We start from the raw sequence: 20,701 nt of genomic DNA, 5'->3' as shown, positions 1-20,701 counted from the left end.
CCAGGACTATGGATAGATATGGGAAGCAAATGTTTGCTTCAGTGACCTTTTCTATGAGGTCACTGAATTACTTATGCCATTTTACCTGGCTTCAGAGGGATCTCCTTAAAGAGCTCGGAGATACCCTTCAGGATCCATCAGCTGAAGGGGCTCAAGCTAAAGTGGCTTCTCAGCTGGCGACCCTTAATTCTGTAGTCAACTCCTCCATGAGGCTCATTTCTTATGCAGCCGATGGTGCGAGTAGAGCCGCAGGTACAAGCGTGGCCATAAGGAGACACGCATGGATGCAGCTGTGTAATTTTGTGGAACCCTTTAGAGCGTCATTCACCAACACCCCCTTTGATGGTTCCTTCCTCTTTGGACCACTAGTGAAAGACACTCTGACTAGGTGTGAACAAGAAGGCAAGACTCTCTCTGCCGTGGGAGTCCGTTTTTCCACTCCTTCCAGACCATACACCAAGGGTCAGAAGAGTGATAAAATGTGGTTTCGAAAATCCCAGGGAGCTTTGCCTGACGCACGTAGCGATTTTTTTTTTTTTTTTTCCTCCAGGGGCAGGGGAGGAAACAACAACAACAGACGCCGCCCTCGTGGCAGAGGGGGTCCACAGAACCAGGGCAGCAGAGAATCCTTCTCTGAGAAGCCCTTCCAGCATCCCTGAAGGGTTGCCCGGCTGCCTGCTTTTGGAGGCAGTTGGGGGAAGACTACCACTGTACCCAAAAGCCTGGCAGAATTTAACGCAAGACAAATGGGTACACTCAATCCTATCCGGAGGTTACAGAATTCCCTTCTCTCAACCCCCCTTACCGTCAAGCAAATCCCCTCCAGATGTTCCACCCAATCTGAGGGACCAAGCAGTCATAGAAGTTTCAAAACTGCTAGAACAAAAGTCATCCAGGAAGTCCCGGCAGACCATCACTGATCCGGAACTTACTGAAGGTTCTTTTTGGTACCAAAAAAGACAGGGGACTGGAGACCGATTCTGGATCTCAGCAGACTAAAAAAGTCTGTTCAAAGAACAAAGTTTTGGATGGTCATGCTACAGTCCATTGTACCATTTCTGGGTCAGGACAATTGGATGTGCTCCGTAAATCTCCAGGATGCATACTATCACATCAAGATGGACAGGCGCTCCACGCGATTCCTTCACTTCTGGCTGGGAGCCAGTCATTACCAGTTCAGAGCTCTGCCCTTTGGTCTCACCACAGCCCCTAGGGTGTTCACCAAATGTATGGCAGTGGTCACGGCTCACCTGAGACGTCGAGGATTCCAGGTGTTTCCATATCTAGATGACTGGCTCCTTACTGCTACTACTAGGCATCAACTTCTACAAGCCAGGGACTACACAATCACAATTTGCTCCCAGCTAGGCATTACAATAAACTTCGAAAAATCTACCTTGTTGCCCTGTCAATCTGTTACCTATATAGGAGCAGACTTAGACATAAGGAGCATGTCCGCAAGGCTACCGCCAGACAGGGTGACCACAATTCGACAGCAAGTACAAATTCTAATGCAGTACAAAAAGGTCCAAGTCAGGTTGTTCCTTCAAACTCTGGGTACCATGGCAGCGGCAATTCTTCTAATCCCTCTGGCCCGCTTTCACATGAGAATTCTTCAGTGGCTTCTGTTCACACAGTGGTCTTTTCATCAGCTGCTCTTGTCTCACATGATCATGATTACAGAAACATGCAAAAGGCACCTTTCCTGGTGGATGGTCTCCCCACTAGTGTCTCAGGGCAGACCATTCATTCAGCCCCCTCCTGTTGCCACAGTGACCACAGATGCCTCCCTGATAGGGTGGGGGGGGCATTATCAGGGCAGGACCGTCCAAGGCACTTCGCAACCTCACGAGTACCATCTGCACATAAACGTCTTAGAAATGAGAGCCGTGCTCCTAGCGTTGCAGCTCTTCAGGACTCTCTCCCCTCTGGGACCATTGCAATTCAAGCAGACAACATGTCAGTGGTGTGGTACATCAACAAGCAGGGCGGAACCAGGTCCTACCCCCTATGTAGAGAAGCACTCAGACTCTGGCAGTGGGCGATCTCCTCCCAACGATTTCTGATTGTGACGCACATCCCTGGGAGGTCCAACGTCATAGCGGACAGGCTGAGCAGAGCTATTCTCATGCCTCAGTAGTGGTCTCTGAATCAGGAAGTTGCGGATCTGAGCCTCCGCAAGTGGGGACAGCCTTGCTGCGATCTTTTTGCCACCCCTTTCAACAGCAAATGCAGCAACTACTCCCTTCTTCCGCTTCCCGGTCACTCTTCCAGAGATGCTCTAGTCCACGATTGGCCTCAGGGACTTCTTTATGCCTTTACTCCGTTTCCCCTGATACCGAAACTCATACAGAAAGCATTATCGTTGGGTTGCAAAATGATCCTCATTGCCCCCTACTGGCCTCGACAGATATGGTTTCCGTTCCTGCACCATTACCTTTTCGAACAGCCCTGGACTCTGTAGCCTATTCCAGACCTGCTGATTCATCAATCAGGCGGGCTGCATCAATCCCTCCAAACACTCCAGCTCACAGCTTGGTTGCTCCACTTCCAACCCTAGCCAGGCTTCCTAGCATTTCCCCGGCCATTCGTGAGATTATTGTCTCCTCTCACAAGTCCGCCACTAGAAAGACTTATGCTAGCAAATGGAAACGTTTTTCTTGTTGGGCAGAGGCTAGGAACATAGATCCCTTTTCAGCCCCAGTACACGAAATCTTGGAGTTCCTAGCAGAACTTTTTCATTCTGGGTCCACTAATGCTATAGTCAGGGTTCAATTGGTGGCCATCTCTAACTTTCATGTTGGGTTGTCTAATGTAGACATTATGTCTCATAAGCTGTGTAAAACTTTTCTCAGAGGGACTACTCTCCTTAGGCCCCCGGTGAGAGATCCCCCTCCTCCTTGGGACCTTAATTTGGTACTAACCTCCTTAATTATGCCCCCTTTTGAACCGGCAGCATCCTGCTCTATTAAGTTTCTATCTTGGAAAACTCTCTTTTCTGGTAGCTATTACTTCAGCCAGACGCGTCTCTGAACTTCAGGCACTAAGTGTTCGTCCTCCGTACTTAGTTTTTCATAAGGACAGAGTTGCTCTGAGGACTAATCCCTCTTTCCTTCCGAAAGTCTGCTCAGAAAATAATCTGAACCAATCTATAGACCTCCCTGTGTTTTTCCCTAACCACACCAACAAGGCAGAATACAAATTACACCAACTGGATGTTCGTAGACAATTGTGTTTTTACCTGCATAGAACACAGGATATAAGGAAGTCGGACCAACTTTTCCTTTCCTATGCTCGGGGCAAACAAGGTCTCCCATTTTCCAAAGTGACCTTATCCAGGTGGTTGTCTCACATTATTACCTTCATATATCAACTGAGAAACAAAGAGTTGCCTATCAAACCGAAAGGTCATTCTACTAGGGCCTTGGCTACCTCAGTAGCCTTCCAGTCTAGGTTGCCCATGGACTCTATCTGCGCAGCTGCTAAGTGGGCAAACCCTCATACCTTTATTTCTCATTACAAGTTAGATATGGTCTCCAGAAGTAAAGCTAACTTTGGTTCCACTGTTCTGAAAAGTCTGTTCCAATGAGCTGCCCAGGATTGTAGGTGCTAGGGACGCTGTCCCAACCAGCAAGAAACGAAGGCGAGATAGACAACTTAACATAAAAAAGTTATGTACCTACCATAATGTTCCATGTTATAGTTGTCTTCATCTCGCCTTCTTTCTTGCGTCCCCCCCCCCTCCATCCCCCTGTCCTATTGGACCGAGAGGAGTTCAGGTTTCACTGGCTGAGCTTTTTCTGGTTTGTTTCCTCTACTGACTTAGAGAGAGTATGACAGATATGCTCAACCTTTTGCTTGGAGGGGTTCATTTATATAGCTATGGCTGGGGTTAGCTATTTCAAATGAGATCTGGGTAGCTAGCTCTAGGCTTCATGGGATAAGGGGTAGCCTTGAGCCAGTAAACTGCTCTCGAGCATTAGAAGATGGCCGAGTCGGAGCCGAGGATTGGCTCCAATCCCAACCAGCAAGAAAGAAGGCGAGATGAAGACAACTAACATGGAACGTTATGGTAGGTACATAACTTCTTTTTTTACTTATAGTTTTTTTTACTTATAGTTTTCTCTTCCCCTCTCCTTAATGTTCTTCCAAATGTTAATGAGATGAAGTAGGGCATATGCTTTGGAATCCCTTACAGGTTTAACATAGTCAAGGTCCAATATTTCCATTTTTCTTGTTCAGCCATATTTCACACGAATCCCACATTTATTTCATTAATTTCTGAGTTGCAGGTTTTCTTCCTGTTGTTCCCATCTCCCAGCCCCAGTCTCTGGTTTGTTTTCAGCATACTACTGTGCTTTTCTCTGTCTTTTTTTAAGCATTTTCCTTTGGAACATTGGAAAAGGTTTCACTGACAAATTGTCTTTATGAGCTTTGTTATCAGAAGAATAAGAAGCAGAATCCCCATTTGTTTGTATTTCCTCTTTAGCATGTTCTGCATCAAAAAATGACTTTGATCCTTCAGGAAAAAAATATTCTGAAGATAGCTGGATACAGCAGCTTGAATGTCAGGCCTACCTCTTGACATTATGTGATTCGTGGAATAAGTTTACTCCGCTTCTGCCTAGTGTACAGTGAATAATCATTTATTACAAACAGTTTGCAATTTTTAGTATTTTGTCCTTCTGCCACAGTTTTGTCAGAATCCACTCTTTATGCTTGTAGGTTTGCATCTATACTTTTGCAGATCTTGTCTGCTTTCTCATGGCCAGGCTTGGAGCATGCACACTAGATTAGCAGTCCGGTTGTTTATTTGTTCTTTCATAAAATTAATACAGTCTGTTCCTTCCAGTTTCTTTGGTACAGCAGAAGATCTCCAGTTTCCCCTACATGCTCTGTCCTGTAATTCTACCATTTTTTGAAACTTCTCTTCTTGAGCAGTCTCATACTCAGCCAGCCTTTTCTTCATTTTGACCTCAGATTTTTTAGCAGTTTTATCAGCTTTTCTGAATATCTGTTTAAAGCTTCTTCTGTTTTCCTCAGCCTTTTGTTGTTTTTGTTGATTACTCCTTCACTGTTTCATTCATTTTAATCAGCTCTGAACACATTTGACTTGTTTGTTTCCTGTAGATTTTGAGCAGTCATGTTTTGCACCAAAGATGGAGCCATACTTCTCCACCTCAAGATCAGAGAATTGGGAACAAAGGACCTTAAAATTGGGGACATTCAGGGACACATAATCAGTATAAGATATGCATATTTAAATAAGTGCATTATTGAACACACCCACACATTCATTTACACAGACTGGACATCATTTTAAGCTTTTTTAATTAGAGAATAGTATACATAGGCATGATCAAAATAGAGGATTATTCATATTTTTCAGACAACTGTATAAAACTGAAGTAATACATACTCAGCTCACCCCTCACACATACCCATAAAGACAGATGCTTAAACATTTGCAGAACAAACATGCTTCGTACAGAACACAAGAAATGCACAGAATAAGGCAAGTACACTCAGACTATTGATTCGTCTTCAACAACCTGGCAAGCAGAGGCAGTTTCTGCAGCTGATGCTGAGGTGTAATCTTCTTTGTTATAAGCAGCTGTTGCTTTTCTTGCTGCTTCCAGCATGTCCTTTGGAGGTTTCATGCAATAGCAGTCATTGTTCTCATTCATCTTTATTACTGATAGAGTTAAATGTTTTTGGGCAGCTCAGTTTTTATTTAGCGAATCGTGCTAAATGCATGCTCTGCTTCACTGAGTGTGGCAAGCAGAGAACACTTTAGTAGCCATTTCAAAAGCTAATGCAAGCACCATGGACCAGTACATTAGGAAATTAGATGTGTCAGATCCATAGGACCACTCTGTCATCTGATACACCAAAAACACATCAATCAAGTTTGCAGCACTCCACTTGTGAACTACAAAAACCGAGAGGAGTGCCAATGTCTATAATAACAGTTGAAGAAAGCTGCAGTGTCCTAGCTGGATCCAGTAAGCTGGCCATGTTCTGTTGCAGAGGATCTTTTGCAGGGAAATGCTTTTTCAATTTGAGTAAAACTGTGTCTCTCTCTCTCTCTCTCTCTCTCTCAAAAGTTTTTGCTCCACTGTAGTACCCCTGATGTCATCCATATTGTCATCCAAATATGTTTTAGCATCTGGACCAATACAAATTTCACTGTCTTGTAAGATGTTGTCTTACACTTTAAGGTGTTTACCTTACAGACACAAGGTGCAGGGTTTGATTCGCGCATGGGAATATTTGGCTAGGCTTAAAATGGCCTACAAAGGCAGTTAGTTTAGTACTAATCTGTGAACCTATGAATAGTACTTAATTGCCTAAAAACTGTCTAGCAACTGGTGGTTTGAGTACCCTACTAGCATATGCTTGTAGTACTTTCTGGATGTCATTATGCAAGGTGAGCAATTTGCTTTCACTGCTTTGCATTTGCACATTGAAGTTATGCAGTGGTCCAGTGACATACCGCAGGAACAGAATGTCGCTTAATGTCATGGCTCTGCAGTCTCCGCATTTAGATCCACTTTTAACAGACTGGTTCATGGCACAAGAAGTAGGATCTCAGATGGGCTATAAGGTGAGTATTCTTTTGATGACTTTTGACATACTCAGCCATTGAGCCACCTGATAATTTTGAGAGGTTCAGTATCCATGAACAATGCAAATTCCTTAAGCTTCTGCTGACACTGTGCACTGCTGGAAAAGTGATGATAAACATCAGCTATCAATTCCTGTACAGGTACAGACATTGCTTTTACAGCAGATTTAATATGTAAATCTGCAATGTGGCATAAGCAGCCCATGTTGAAAATATGTGGCTTAACATCTTTTAATCTGGATAGCACAGAATTCCACTTACCAATCATGGATGCAGCATTATCTGATGAATAAGCCACCATGTTGCTTACAGGAATGTGTAACTAGCTCAGTCTCTCCATTCCACAGTCGTAAATGGCTTGACCAGTTCACTGACAAAAGCAGGCTTGTGAAGGAATGTAACATGTTTACCAATACCATGGTCAAGAAAACAAGTAAAATCACAAGCAGTTTGTTACCCCCCCCATATCTGTATTTGGTAGAGGTGCAAACAGTATGACACTTTCTTACAAACTTGTGAAACATCCTGCTGATACTTTGGCCCCAGTACATCTCTTAAAGGAAAACTCCACCTTAGAACTAAAAAAAAAAAAATCTCTTTTTTTTTTTTTCACTCTGTGTTTTTCTGTGTTATTTTAACACCTCAAAATCACTCTGCTTCTTATAGAATTTTAATATGTTTTCTTTATGGTCTATATTACATGATTGAAGTTTCAAAACTTCGATCATATGGTGTCGACCATATCAGATTTGAAGTCTTGAAACTTCGAAAACGTAATAAAACACAACAACCTACAAAAACAAACCATTTAAATGCTCCAAACAGCGGCCCCCGCTACTAAGTATACCAACTCTGAGATCGCACTAAAGTGCAGAAAAGGGAAATCTTCCCTTTCCACGTTGTACAGAGATCTCTATTAAAAGATTCGATGTTTCAAAACTTTGATCATATGGTGTCGACCATATCAGATTCGAAGTTTTGAAACTTCGATGATCTGATATAGACCCTTTTTCTGTAAAATGGCTGTCAATGGGGCTTAACATATCAATGTGATCTTATTTTTCTTCAAGCGTTTCTCTTTCCCATAATCATTTCAGATCTGCTTTATATGAGTCATGCTAGACATAAGGAAGTAATGATGTATTCGCATTCCATTGACATATAATGGGATTAGTGTCTGTCACTGTCATCTTGTATATTGGCTGTAACAAGGCTGCTGCTTTTATTTCTTGAATGGCCCTCATTTGTGTCTCTTGGCTTATTTTATAATATACTAAGAAATTGCACAGCTGCAACCAAAACGGTTGTTAAATTGCTGGCCTTTGTTTAAAGTATCTTTTTGTAGTCCAAGATGAATTGACAGCCCCTCCCCTTGCACTTTGGTAAATGTGCTGACACTGGACAAGAATTACAAGAAAAATATTTTCTGACTTTCAGACATTTTTGATGCTACATTCAAGTCATCTTAAAATGAAAAGTAGTATAATCAACAAACATTTAAAGTTTAAAGGTTGGCATTTCAGTACTGTGATGCTGCTTATGTAAATTTGTAAAAAGAGGTGACAACTGTAGTTGAACCATTTGCTGATCGAATTGCTCTGTTTTGCTATGAAAGCCATTGCTACATTGGAAGCAGCTGTGAATCTGTGCAAATTCTCTTTCTGTCTGCAATAAAGACGATGGAAGTTTCACACCTCTCTGTCTTGCTTACAGCAGCCTGAGCTCCTGAGTACATAATTCTCTGTGTCTGTGGTATGTAATGCAATGCAAGCATAGACAAATGCATTAAGTTAAGCTTTTAAAAAAAAAAGTGGGTGGTCTTTCCCTTCCTTTGGCACCAAAGTGAGGAAATTAAAGTTTTATAAAGTACAGGCAGGTTTCAGGTACCTACACAGTACTGGAAACATGTTGTACGGAGAAAAGCAACCTAAGAGTTGAGTTAGTGGAATTTTCTTTTAAAATGCAAGTAGCCTTTGCTGGTCCACAGGCCATTTTTTGTACCACCTTTGGATCCATGAAATACCTCTTCATGTACTTCAGGAAGTGATCTCCAGTCATAAATGGTAAGTTGTGTTCAGAAATTAGGCTCATAAAAGCTACTTCACCCTGCAATACTTTAGTATTGGTTTGCTGAATGGCAGACATTTCTATCACCTTCCTCCCAGCCAAATGTATGTTGCTTATCTTGTGCTTTTCAATGTCCATATGCTGTTGCAGATCATTCCTCTCACCATGGCCAATGTTAATATTAGTAGCACATGTCTTGCAAAATGCATAGCCTGGACCACACCTGCTTTCCATTACCCAGTCATAGGTGACCTTCCAGCTGCTTTGGATCATGGTAATTCACTTTTTTCAGAGGCAGCATCTTTAATGAAAAAGCGGGAGCATAATTAAAAAGCTTCACAGCAATTCACAAGTGTACAGAAAAATGAAGCTTGTATGAAGGCAAACCGTAGTCAAAAATCTTACCCTTCTGAGGTGTTGTACTATAACAGTGTAAGAGTTTTTGTTGCACCCCCTTCCATTGTGCCTGTAACATTCTGTTATGTGATTCAGCCATTACGTTGCTACTGAAGAAAATTAGTGCTTTAGGTAAGAATGAAAGCCAGATACCTCTTTAAACTTGTGTAACTCAGTAAGACTGAGGAATGCATAGCAACATACATAGGTCATAAAATGTGAATGAGCATTATTGTAAATGACTCATAACATATTCAAGAAAAAGCTCCTTATTTCAAATGATTCATAATGCATCCAAGAAAAAAAGCTCATTACTGCAGATAATTCATAATGTACCCAAGGCATTTGTTGCAAATGGTTCATAACGTGTCTAAGAAAATGCTTATTGCTAATGTTTCATAAAACATCCAAAACGGCTTATTGCAAATGTTTCATAATGCACCCAGGAAGTGCATGTTGTAAAACTGGCAAATTGTGGATGCGGTACTACGGTTTACCTTTATATGTGCGTAATGCATATATGTGAAAGTGGATTGTGCGAAAGGACATTTTCTAGTTTTCGGATATCCGAAAAAAAAATGCATCGAATGTGCAATGAGCGAATGCACAGTGACATTCGCTCATTGCAGATTCAGCATTTTGGGTGCAGAGTGCACTATAGTGGGGATTGGGAAATGGACCCTTTCCCCACTGTAGTGCAATCTTGGAGTTAGAATATTAAATTGGGGGTGTGTGGGGGGGTGCAGGGGGGCTTGCCCCTCTGCATTACATTGCGTGTTCGAGATCCAGAATTCAGCATTTCGGTTCACCCAACCGGCCGACAACATGATTTTCAATGTTTCAAAGGTAAACAAGTACATCATTACTTAAACTTAGCTATTTTGTGTTAATATTTTTCAGAAATATATGAAGCATAAAACTCAAGCGTCTTGTATGTTTAGTGAAATTATGGGTGCCTGGTATGCATACATCCTCATACCTTTATTCACAGTCTGAAGACAACCACTGAGGATAAAAAAAAAAATCTGAGCATAATGGGTAAAAGGCCGAAATCATGGAAGGATACTAGAGTTATCAGTGCTGCTCTTTAAACTTGATGCATGAATTGGTTGTGCAGTGGCATGCATTTTCTGAAATCACTTTGCAACATAATCTGAGTGACCTACAATCTCTCAACCCATTCAGAAGAATACTACATTTCAGTCCACCAGAGTATCCCATGCTTCTTAAACAACCCAAAATGCTGCAGCCCAAGTCACTCGCGCATCCTCCTCCTAGAATCCACACTAACTGCAGGGTGCAGTACCAATCCCTAACAAATAGTCCATGTTTCCTTTAGAGTGGAGTACTACAAAAGTTCTTTACACATCACAAATAATCAACTACTCTGCCCTTCCTAAACCTGGTGACTTTGTGTGAAAAGGTGGTGAACTACAGTTAAAATGACAATTACAGTTCTAGATTTATTTTGCTTCAGAATGTATGTCTTTAGTCAGTACCAAAACATTTTTAAACAAACTAAGCAGACAATACCACAAAGTGTGAAATCCCAAAAATATTCCTAGAAAGAAAAAATATGGCAAAGAAAGCAAACATTTTCCCACTTGAACTTCCTGCAGATGTGACAGTAATTACAGTTAGACCTTTGCTTTATAAAGTTGTATACGACAGTTCTTTTGATTCAAAGAACATTAATTCTCATTTTTTATTCAGTCTGTCATCAAAATTCCCATACAGCATTCTTGTCTACAGTCTGTCATCTAGCAATATATTCTAGACATACAACCTGAAAGGCTAAAATTTACGGTCTTATTAGGTGTGCAGTATCTTTAGCACTGTGTGAGAACAAACAACTTCTACTAAAAGTATTACAACTGTCTAAGTGTAAGTTATATTTCTCTCTCACTTATAATGTGTAAACACTCTCTTAGTAAGAGAAGCATGCCATTAGACAAGCAAAAGTCAGCACCAGAAAATAAGCTCGAAAGAGCACATTACTCGTACTGTGTGCAAATGGTGCTCTTTGTGTTTTGCATGGATTCCGGCATGTAGCTCGCAAGACATTTCCCTGCAAGCTACATCTCCGAAAACAATTGGCTGCAGCTGCAATTTGCCATAGAGCAATACGGCTGAATAGCATAGCCACTGCAGCTGTACACTATGCACAGTAATTATACAGCTGGTGGTGATCCTTAGACAGCTGCCCTGTCGTATTCTAGCAGTGACAGCCGTACTAGATGTGTACCACGTTCCGTATTCTCAGACGTCTGACAATAAAATAAATAAATACAATAAATGCATTCCTTACATGAGAATACGGAACGTGGTACACATCTAGTACGGCCGTCCCTGCTAGAATACGACTGGGCAGCTGTCTGTAAGGATCGCCACCAACTGTAGAATTACTGTAGCATAGCTGCTGCAGCTGTACACTATGTATTCAGCCGTATTGCTCTATGGCAAATTGCTGCTGCAGCCAATTGGTTTCGGCGATGTAGCTTGCAGGGAAATGTCTTGCGAGCTACACGCCGGAACCCGTTTTGCATATCATTAAATTAAAATACACTTTCTTTCATTAATAATTCATTGTGCATATAAATAGATTCTTATAAAAAACATATCACAGATAACTACTAAAGAATAAAAACAAGCAAAAACATCACCCACTGTTTAATTTTCTCCAGTTGCGTACTCATAACCATACCATTACATTAGCCACATCCCCTATTCAGCATAAACACACACAAGTAAATGCAATAGAGGTGCTTCTATGTAGCTTCTAACTCGCTGTGTACCCCCCAAACAAAAAAAGGCTGAAATAGCTTGCATCATTGCCCAGTCCCTTTGAGCCCCCTTAAATTTCACCTTCCAAGCCAGAGGTTCTTCCAGGGATGTAGGTAGAATGTGGTTTTCAATTTTCTGCATAGGGGCTACATTCCAGGTCTTAAACTATTCACATTACCGAATCACAAAATGCAATGCTGCTGCATACAACAAAATGGCCCACATTCTGTATATTTTAGGGAAGAACTCCTGGTAGAGATGTCTCCCAACTGTCCCTGATTTTCTGGGACATCCCTGATTTTTGACTAATTTATCTGTCCCTCTTAATCCCTCCTAAACTGGGGACATTTGGGGGAAAAGTGGTGAATTATACTTAATTAATAATGACATAATTAAATAGAATTTTGCTTCAGAAAATGTATGTTAATTTAGATTCTCTCTGGCAATGTTTCATATTAAAAGTACTAATATTTTACGTGTCCCTGATTATTTCTTGATTTTCCCTGAATCTGTTGAGATTTGACCCTGACTGGTTGAGCTATGACTGTGTTATTAAGGTGGCTGTACAGAAACCTGTGGAGAAAGAAGTACAAATACCAAAAAGTACATATGTACCCTTGCGATACATTTCTGAATACACAATATAAACGCTGTTTGGAGTTTGTACCGTTAATTAACTGAAATCATAGAAGCTGTAGCTCTTAGAATAAGTTGTACATAAAAAATTACTTATTGTAAAGTGTTGTGATTGAAAAAAAAGTTAAGTGAAAACCTGGGAAGTCATTTTCTGAAAAGCAATACAATGTTTTAGCACTCCCTCCTTTTTAATAACTTAAATCTATCTGAGAATAAAGACAGCAGTACCAAAAAATGCAGGGATTCAGGGTGTATTAAAGTGCACTTGCATATTCCATAAGAAAAACAAGTCCATTCTGAGTACAAGAGTAAAAGTAGTTCATTATGAAGTCTTAAAGAAGGAGAGATAATCATAAATGGCTTGGTGCAACTTGATTTTAAACACAGTCATTTACCATGATGACATTATACTATGAAAAGCAAGATGCTATATTGTTAGGTGAGGGGGATAATCCCAGGCAGTCATCCACAAAATAAAACAAAAAGTTAGCCAGCGTTTCTGCCCTCAGCCACCACTGGTTCTGTGTATGCTTTAACTTAAGTGCCGTGTAATGTACTGCTGCTGTAATTCTTATTTTTATTATCTTCTTCTTTTGGCTTTTCCCGGTTAGTGGTCGCCACAGGAGATCACGTGTCTGCTCATGATTGGCAGTGGAATTTTACGGTGTCGAGTTGCCAGCCCGGCATCCAACCTTCCACAGAAGGCACACACATGCACACACTCACACCTAGGGCCAATTTAGAGTGTCCAATCCACCTACATCATGTCTTTGGGATGTAGGAGGAAACCGGAGCACCCGGAGGAAACCCACGCAACCACAGGGAGGACATGCGGACTCCACACAGAAGGCACCCCAGCCAAGGATTGAACCAGGGAACCTCTTGCTGTGAGGCGACAACGCTAACCGCTGCACCACCATGGCCACCCAATTTTTATTTTTATTGTGTCACCTACATTTGAGAGTTTACTTACCTGTACACTACAGAAAATAAAAATTTAAAATGAAGTCCTTTGTTGCACTCGCTGACCACTGACAATTTCAGTTCAGACATTCTGGGAACAATTCCAAAACTCTTCACTCTGACCATGCTAACTAAGCTGCTGGAAACCAAAATCCCTTCAAGATCCGAATCCGATCCACGGCCATCACTCAAATCCAGGTGTACTGCACTTCTTACTCTTGCTCCCTTGGATTGGTGATGATGAGATTGCTCATCTCTGTCTCTCTGTATCCAACTTCTACCTCTCCAGCTCCAATGACTGTTGGCGAACCCTTCCATCTTCATGCTGATTCTGCTTGATATGCGGACTGAGCAGACCTAATTGAGCACTACAAGCATACCAGGTCTGCCACAGCAGCTTCTGCACAACAGGAAATGTAGTAGGCCAGCTGCATACAAGGTAGGTATAGTAAAGCAACATTCTGATTGTCTGAGACGCCTACAGTTGGAACAGAGCTTGCTTTACTGTAAATCTCTGGTGGGAAGCTTATTTAAGCTTAAAAACAGGTACTCCCGGACAATTCAGGATGAATTGAGAGCTACGGCTGGAGCTTTAACTGCTCTTTGCTGCACAAGCTGCATGATTCTTCCCATTCAATGTTTTCTCCTCATCTTCTATGGTTAATTTTCCTTCAAGTTCTCTAAATTTCTTCTTTGCTGGCATCCAGGCAGTTTACTTAATAGCCAGTATCTGAAATCTGCCCCAAAAGACAAATTTACTGACTCTTTTCTGAGTTTGTTTTCACACACAGAACTTAAATTAAGCTGTTACTCGGTGTGCAGTAATCTTGGAAGTTTGTCTTTGTTTGTGAGCAGATGTATGGAAGGAACATTTACTAAACAAGTGCCTTAGAAGCACTGGGACAAGAATGATTTTACATATATTAGAAGAAAATGCCGAAAGTAAGCAGAATGTGAAATTTAAACTAGGCATGGATGCAAAGTAATATTTTACTGAAGATGCATCTAAACCATAGGCTCTACTAGGTACAGAGGAGAGTTGTTTGCAAACTGCTAACCTATTCTGACCACCAGGTGGACATACTTAAGGCAAAGTCTGCAGGCACGTGAATTTTTAAAAATAAGGAATAGAAGATATTTATTCAACTGTGACACCTACACCTGAAGTTAATTCTCCTAATATTTCAGGTTGTTTAAACTGTGAAAATCTTGGGACTGTAAAGTGAATTTACAGCATTAAAGCATTATGTTTTGCAGTTGGAGACATCTACTATATTGTGGAATGCTGTAGCACTGATGCAAGTAGTAATTTATGTACAGGCTTAGAAAGTTTTTCATTTAACGAAGAAAGTTGCCCTTTGTCTGACCATTCTTATATTAAGGCAGCATGTACAGTAATTGACCTTTTGTTTGTTTTGCTGTTCTAGGAACCTAGATGATTTTGGCAGTGCCACAAGAAGTTTGCATTCAGATTCCTTTTTCCCTCTCGAGGTATGTGTAGGAAGTGAAATAGACTGTGATGAAAATGCTCCCTGGTGTGGGTGTATTTGGGACTGGTAGCACTGCACGAGTGCTGGTGCCCCTGCTGAGGGCTGAGGGCTTTACAGTTGAAGCCCTTTGGGGTAAAACAGAAGAAGAAGCTAAACAGTTGGCAGAAGAAATGAACATTTCTTTTCACACTAGCCGGACTGATGATGTCTTACTGCACCAGGACGTGGACCTTGTTTGCATCAACATTCCTCCACCTCTTACCAGGGATATTGCAGTTAAGGCATTGGGTATGGTATTTCCTTTTTATGGCGTTATTTGTTCTGCACTGCACAGAAGTTTTTTTGGTTCTTTGTTTTGTTAGTAGTATTGCTGCTGTACTTCATGGTTAAAGTGAGGATGTAGCTGGATATTTCTGGCTTCTTTGTGAAATATGCACAATAGTTACAAGAGCAAAATTGCATTTACCACATTAGTAGAAGTAATTTATAATTGTCAAAACAGAAGTGTTAAACTTTTTTGATTTGACCACCAAAGCGGCATAGAACAAACCAAAACAACAAAAGTTCCACAGAGCTGCACAAAGGAAGTCATGGACCCAACATATAAATGGATTTAGTGCTTTCGTTCTCTTTATTAAATGCTGAGAACTTCATCAGAATCTAAGTTTAAAAACAGTGACTTCCAATTCACATGATCCCAAGTGTCCGATCTATATCCCGCCAAAGAGACAAAGAAATATTTAAAGAAACAATGTTAAAAATCCAAGGTTAAAAGCATAATCGTACCACAGTAGGTATCAGCCAAAAACTGTGTAAAAATTCTTCGATACTTGCTCATGTTTTTACATGGGCAAGACCCTAAGAAGATTGACATGAAGAATTTACGAACATACTTTGGCTATCAAAAAAAAGTGATTTAAGTAATGCCTTAGCAAAACACTTGTTGCATTGTACAAGTTTTAGGAAATTTCAATTCTTTGTGCTTGATGCAGTAGATATGAGTGACTTTTTGGGAAATTACAATGCAAGTTTAAAATATAAAGAGTCTGAATGTCAGGTCAGACTAAGATCTGACATTCGGCCGTCATTCTAGCCAAGTAGCTAAATGGGTAGAGTGGCGGCCTAAGGCTTCGCAGGTCCTGGGTTCAAGTCCTTAACAGACATACCATTTGTTTTCCTGGGATTCCACCTGTATCCCTGTTGGACAGGCATCGGGTGCTGACTTGTCAGAACATGGGCTAAATTCTTGGTTAGGCTTGTAAGGGTCTGGGGCCAATAGCCTAGTAACTGCATATGATCCTATGAGCTTATAAATATCCAGGTTTAAATGATTCATTGAATATTAGGTGTCTTCTGCTAGTGCAGAAATTATAATACTAATATGCACTGTTTTTTACACCGTTTTTTTGGTTGGTACCTATTTGTGGTATGATTATGCTTTTAACCTTGGATAACATTGTTTCTTTAAATATTTCTTTCTTTGGCGGGATGTGGATTGGACACTTGGGATCATGTGACCTGGCAACGTTTTTAAATTTTGAGAGTTAATAAGTTTGCATGTTCTGATGAAGTTCCGAACTTTTTTGATTTGACTTTTACAGTACTAACTGATTGAAGTAGAGACTTGAGTAGGAGTATATAGGGGTTTGATGTATGTAGACAACCCTGGGGAAACATTTGTTAAATTTAATTACAATTTTTTGACTGTTTCAGATATGTGGAAGTCATCAGCCGGACTGTATTGTGCCTTAAGATAAAGCTATTTATATCCACAGTCCTTAAATCCTCTTTGTATGAGTTTTCCATGTTTGTTGTGGGCCTCCAAGTTGATATCTGAATCATGTTCCTGTTTAGTTTCAGTGATGTCTAACAAGGTGTTCACTCATCTTCTCCCAGTGTGTGTGCAGCTGGTTAGTAAAATAGGTAAGTTGTGATATAGGTCCCCTCATATTATTGCACTCACTTGTCCAGAACGTGTTGTGTAGGTTAGCCATATTTCAGCTTATATAAACACCTTCACCACGACCTCCACACAACTGAAATAACCAGATAATAGTGCTGAAGGCACAAAGGAGGCAAACGGACACTGGATTCAGTGTCCGTTTGCCTCCTTTGTGCCTTCAGCAGTATTATCTGGATCTTTCAGCTTATAGTGCAGTCTTTGTGCTCTGAGAAGGACAGGGCAGCCCAGAGTATTTCTGTGCCTGTTTTCCATTGTTGGGCAGTAGTGGTTTGCATGTATGCATAATTTTTTTCACAGCTTCATCAGCATGTTGATGTGTTAAACTTTGGTTTTCGATTCAGGGAAATTGTGCTTCTATGCACAGTTAACAATATGTTATGGTATTGTTATTGTATAGGATTAAGAAAGAAAAGCAAACTGCAGCTTGTCGTTTACTTCTAGGTTTATGGTAATACAGATGTCGGTGGCAGAAAAATACCCTGCTGTCCTGGAGCTCACTTTTGATAACTGTGGTAAGATGAGCTGTGCTCCGGATTCTGATTTGAACCCTAATAGTTTTGGGGTCTTGGTGCAGCTGTATGGTGAGATTGTGAGATCACTTTCGAAGAGGAGATGTTCAACATGCAAGTTCATGAAAAGGCAGAGAACGAGGATTTCAGTTGTCTCTTCTTAAAGCAGCTGCTATCTAGCTATGAGCAGGATGTCTACTGTGAGACCCCAGAGAGCCAGTCTGTGTTGTAGCATTAGTATAATATGGTACCTTGTGTCTTAATTCCTAATCTATATGAACCTCATGCTGTAAATTCTGTAACATGGCTATAGGTATATATGTGATTAAAGCACAGACATAGTCTCTCAAATGCTTTGAAGCTTAAACTGCAGCCCCAATAGTGTGACTACTGGTGTGTGATTAAAGCAGGACCACAGATGTTCATCGTGTTACCCTGCTGCAGTCATCACACTTGGGTTATCCTGTCGTCAGGCGGTCCCGCAGTCAGCCGGATTTCCAAAGTCTTGGTCCGACGTCGGTTGCTGTCGCCTCATCCCTGACGTCAGTGCGCCAGGGGTACATGTATTGCAACCGACGCCATTTTCTCTAGTCTTTCTTGCCGCGCGGTGCCCGAAGCAGAAGCAGTTCGCAAGTGCCGGTCGGCCGACTTCTGAGTTTTTCGAATTTGAATGTCAGACCGAAGTCTTCTATAAAGCTAAGTACCCCGTTGGGGAAACTTTTCTTGCCTCAGACCGATGTCAGAAAAAGTTAACAATTGTATTTCTTGTGGGAAGCAAATGCCTCCTAAGGATTTTCATTCTTATTGCATACCTTGCCTAGGCCCTGATCACGACGTCACTTCTTGTCGTTTTTGTGCTAGATTTAATAAACGTACTATTAAAAGACTATTTGATTTCGCAGAAAATTTAACTATAACATGCCGTCGGAGCTACCGACTACCGGCGTGCACAAAAAGCGCAGGGACAAGGACCGACAGCCCAGGCCTAAGCCCGATTCCGAGGCCTCGGTTGATCCGGTCTCTGGTTATCAGTGAGGCTCCGACGCAGCCTCTGACTACCGCAGTTCTGGAACCTGAGACCGCTGCAGATATTTTTACGGAATGTACTAGGCCAACGCAGCCCTTTACTTTAGGCCCTTCCGACTATTTACCTTCCAAGGACGTCTGTACTTCTGAAACGCCATCTGTTTCTGAAGGCGTTTTCATACCGACGACTCTTACAGTCAAAAGTTTTCCAAGTCGAAGACTCCTAAATCGAAAAAGGCTTCACTTCAGTCTCCTGTTCAAGGCCCTATGCCTAAGAAACAGATGCTCAAAATGGCTGAAGATTTGATTTCTCTTATCAGGGGTTCACAGCCTCCTCCTGACAAAAGGCCTAGACAAGAGGAAGATTCTGCTTCCTCTGAACAACTGTCTATTTCTTTGGATTCCTCTGAGGACCAAGACTATTCCTTCTCTCCTTATGAAGATTCTGATGCTGAGGACTCTATTCCCTCAGCTTCCCCTCCAGAAGATTACTCTTTTGGGGAAACTTTACACACCATGAGAGAACATTTTCACTGGGAAGGTCAGGATTACTCTGATTCCAAGAAAAGGCTCAGAGTTTCTTTTACTCCCCCAACACAGACCTCTAGCCATCCCTCCTGTTTTGGACATTGTGGATGATGTCTACTTAGAATCCAGTTTCAACCCTGACTCTATACCTCCTGCCCCTGCCAAGCCTGACAGATACTACAGAGTACCTGATTCCCACAAATTCCTTTACAAAAGCCCAGTAGCTGACCCAGAGACTATCTCCCAGGGTCCCAAGGGGGCTAAGGCTTCCCAGACATAGTCTCTCAAATGCTTTGAAGCTTAAACTGCAGCCCCAATAATGTGACTACTGGTGTGTGATTAAAGCAGGACCACAGTTAACTTGTGTTGAAGTTAAACTATTTAAAATATGTTTAAACTCTCCACCTACCATTGTCATTGCAGTACTAAATGTGTTGCTTTTAATAAATAGTTTGCCTTCTTCTGACCTCTTAATTTGGCTTGGTCACTTCTGATAATGTAGTGATCCAGATGAGAACCATTTGGCTAGGCAGACTACAGCAGTTGTGCTTGTTTCATCACTTGTATTTTTGAGAGCAGCACTATGACATGCTGTTGTAAGGTTTTGTAATATAATTCTGATAGACCCATAGATCTCCCGCCCACTTTATTTGCAAATGTACATCTTTGAGCAAAGTGAAGTAAATGCACTCTGTACACTGGAAGCACTTGTTTATGCTGTTCATTTGGGTAAAGGTGATGTTGAATGCTGTCACTGTCTGTACTCTGTGCAAGGTGTGTGTTGCATTCCTAGCTGTGGGCATTGTGCCTTGTGTTTGTGTTTGCATAAAATTTGGAAAACAAAGTTGCCATAGGTTATATTCATGTTAAGCATTCCTTTTGCATGTACAGGAAGCAGCATGGTAAGGTAGAGAAGTCACCTGGATTGCACTTTGTCTGTGTTAATTTGTGGTGTTTGTCAACTGGAAATGTACATGCAAAACTGTCTTGTTTTTCCACTCTTCAGACGTAGACATCTTGTGTATACATTTAATTAAACTTGAACTCTGGGTACGAATAGAAGCACTGTAGTTTTTTCTTTGCATAACATTGGGGCCTCGTAGAATGTCTGTAGGTGAGGCCCACCGTTGGCATGTGGGTCATCTGCCTTGCAAGTATTGCTGTACTTTTGCTTGTCTGTCAGCAGCTCTTATGTAGACATCATCAATCATGTATCTCTCAGATCTGATGCTTCTATTTTTTGATTCCGATTGCATTCTTGTTTGTAAGAAGTCTGCTTTGTGTTCTTTTCCTGACTGACTATTGCTTTGTCACTCTCATGTTCCTTTTACTTTGAGGACTGTGCATGAATATCTCTTTAACAAGAGAAATGAACAGTGTGTGCCTTTTTGCCTTTGTCTTTTGCTGTAATGTCCTATAAGTCTGCACAGGAATCTAGAAACTCACTGGGTGTTAGTGAAGAAAAGATATTCAGAGATTTACCATGACAGAGTAGCTGGTAACTGTTTGAGATTAGGGGTTTTTGTAGCCAGTGTTTTCTGTATTGCTTTCATTGGATTAACAACTTGGTCGGGCCTTTTGAAGATTTCCCAGTGCTCCTGATCTTGTGTGCAATTCCCAATGCTCCTAGTCTTGTGTGTTTTGCAGTGTTTTGCAAACAGGTAGAGAGCTGCTTCATTCTATTGTCCTCCATCCAACATCACAGGGTCTC

At 41.3% G+C, this 20,701-nt stretch overlaps 1 protein-coding gene across 2 annotated transcripts in view; it reads left to right on the top strand.

Annotated features, from left to right (window-relative positions):
- GFOD2 (glucose-fructose oxidoreductase domain containing 2) overlaps window positions 1-20,701 on the top strand; it is a 337,521-nt gene that overhangs the window by 68,715 nt on the left and 248,105 nt on the right. For both annotated transcript variants that reach the window (XM_044081462.1, XM_044081463.1), the window contains exon 2: window positions 14,902-15,252. In XM_044081462.1, the coding sequence (XP_043937397.1) occupies window positions 14,994-15,252 (259 nt within the window). In that variant the 5' untranslated portion in view covers window positions 14,902-14,993. The remainder of the gene's footprint in view (window positions 1-14,901; window positions 15,253-20,701) is intronic.

The sequence above is a fragment of the Protopterus annectens genome, chromosome 8.part0 (genome assembly GCF_019279795.1).
Source record: "Protopterus annectens isolate FY-2018-M chromosome 8.part0, PAN1.0, whole genome shotgun sequence".
In the NCBI taxonomy this organism is placed as follows: domain Eukaryota; kingdom Metazoa; phylum Chordata; order Ceratodontiformes; family Protopteridae; genus Protopterus; species Protopterus annectens.
The sequence above is the reverse complement of the archived record's forward strand: the minus strand, read 5'-3'. Positions and strand labels throughout refer to the sequence as shown.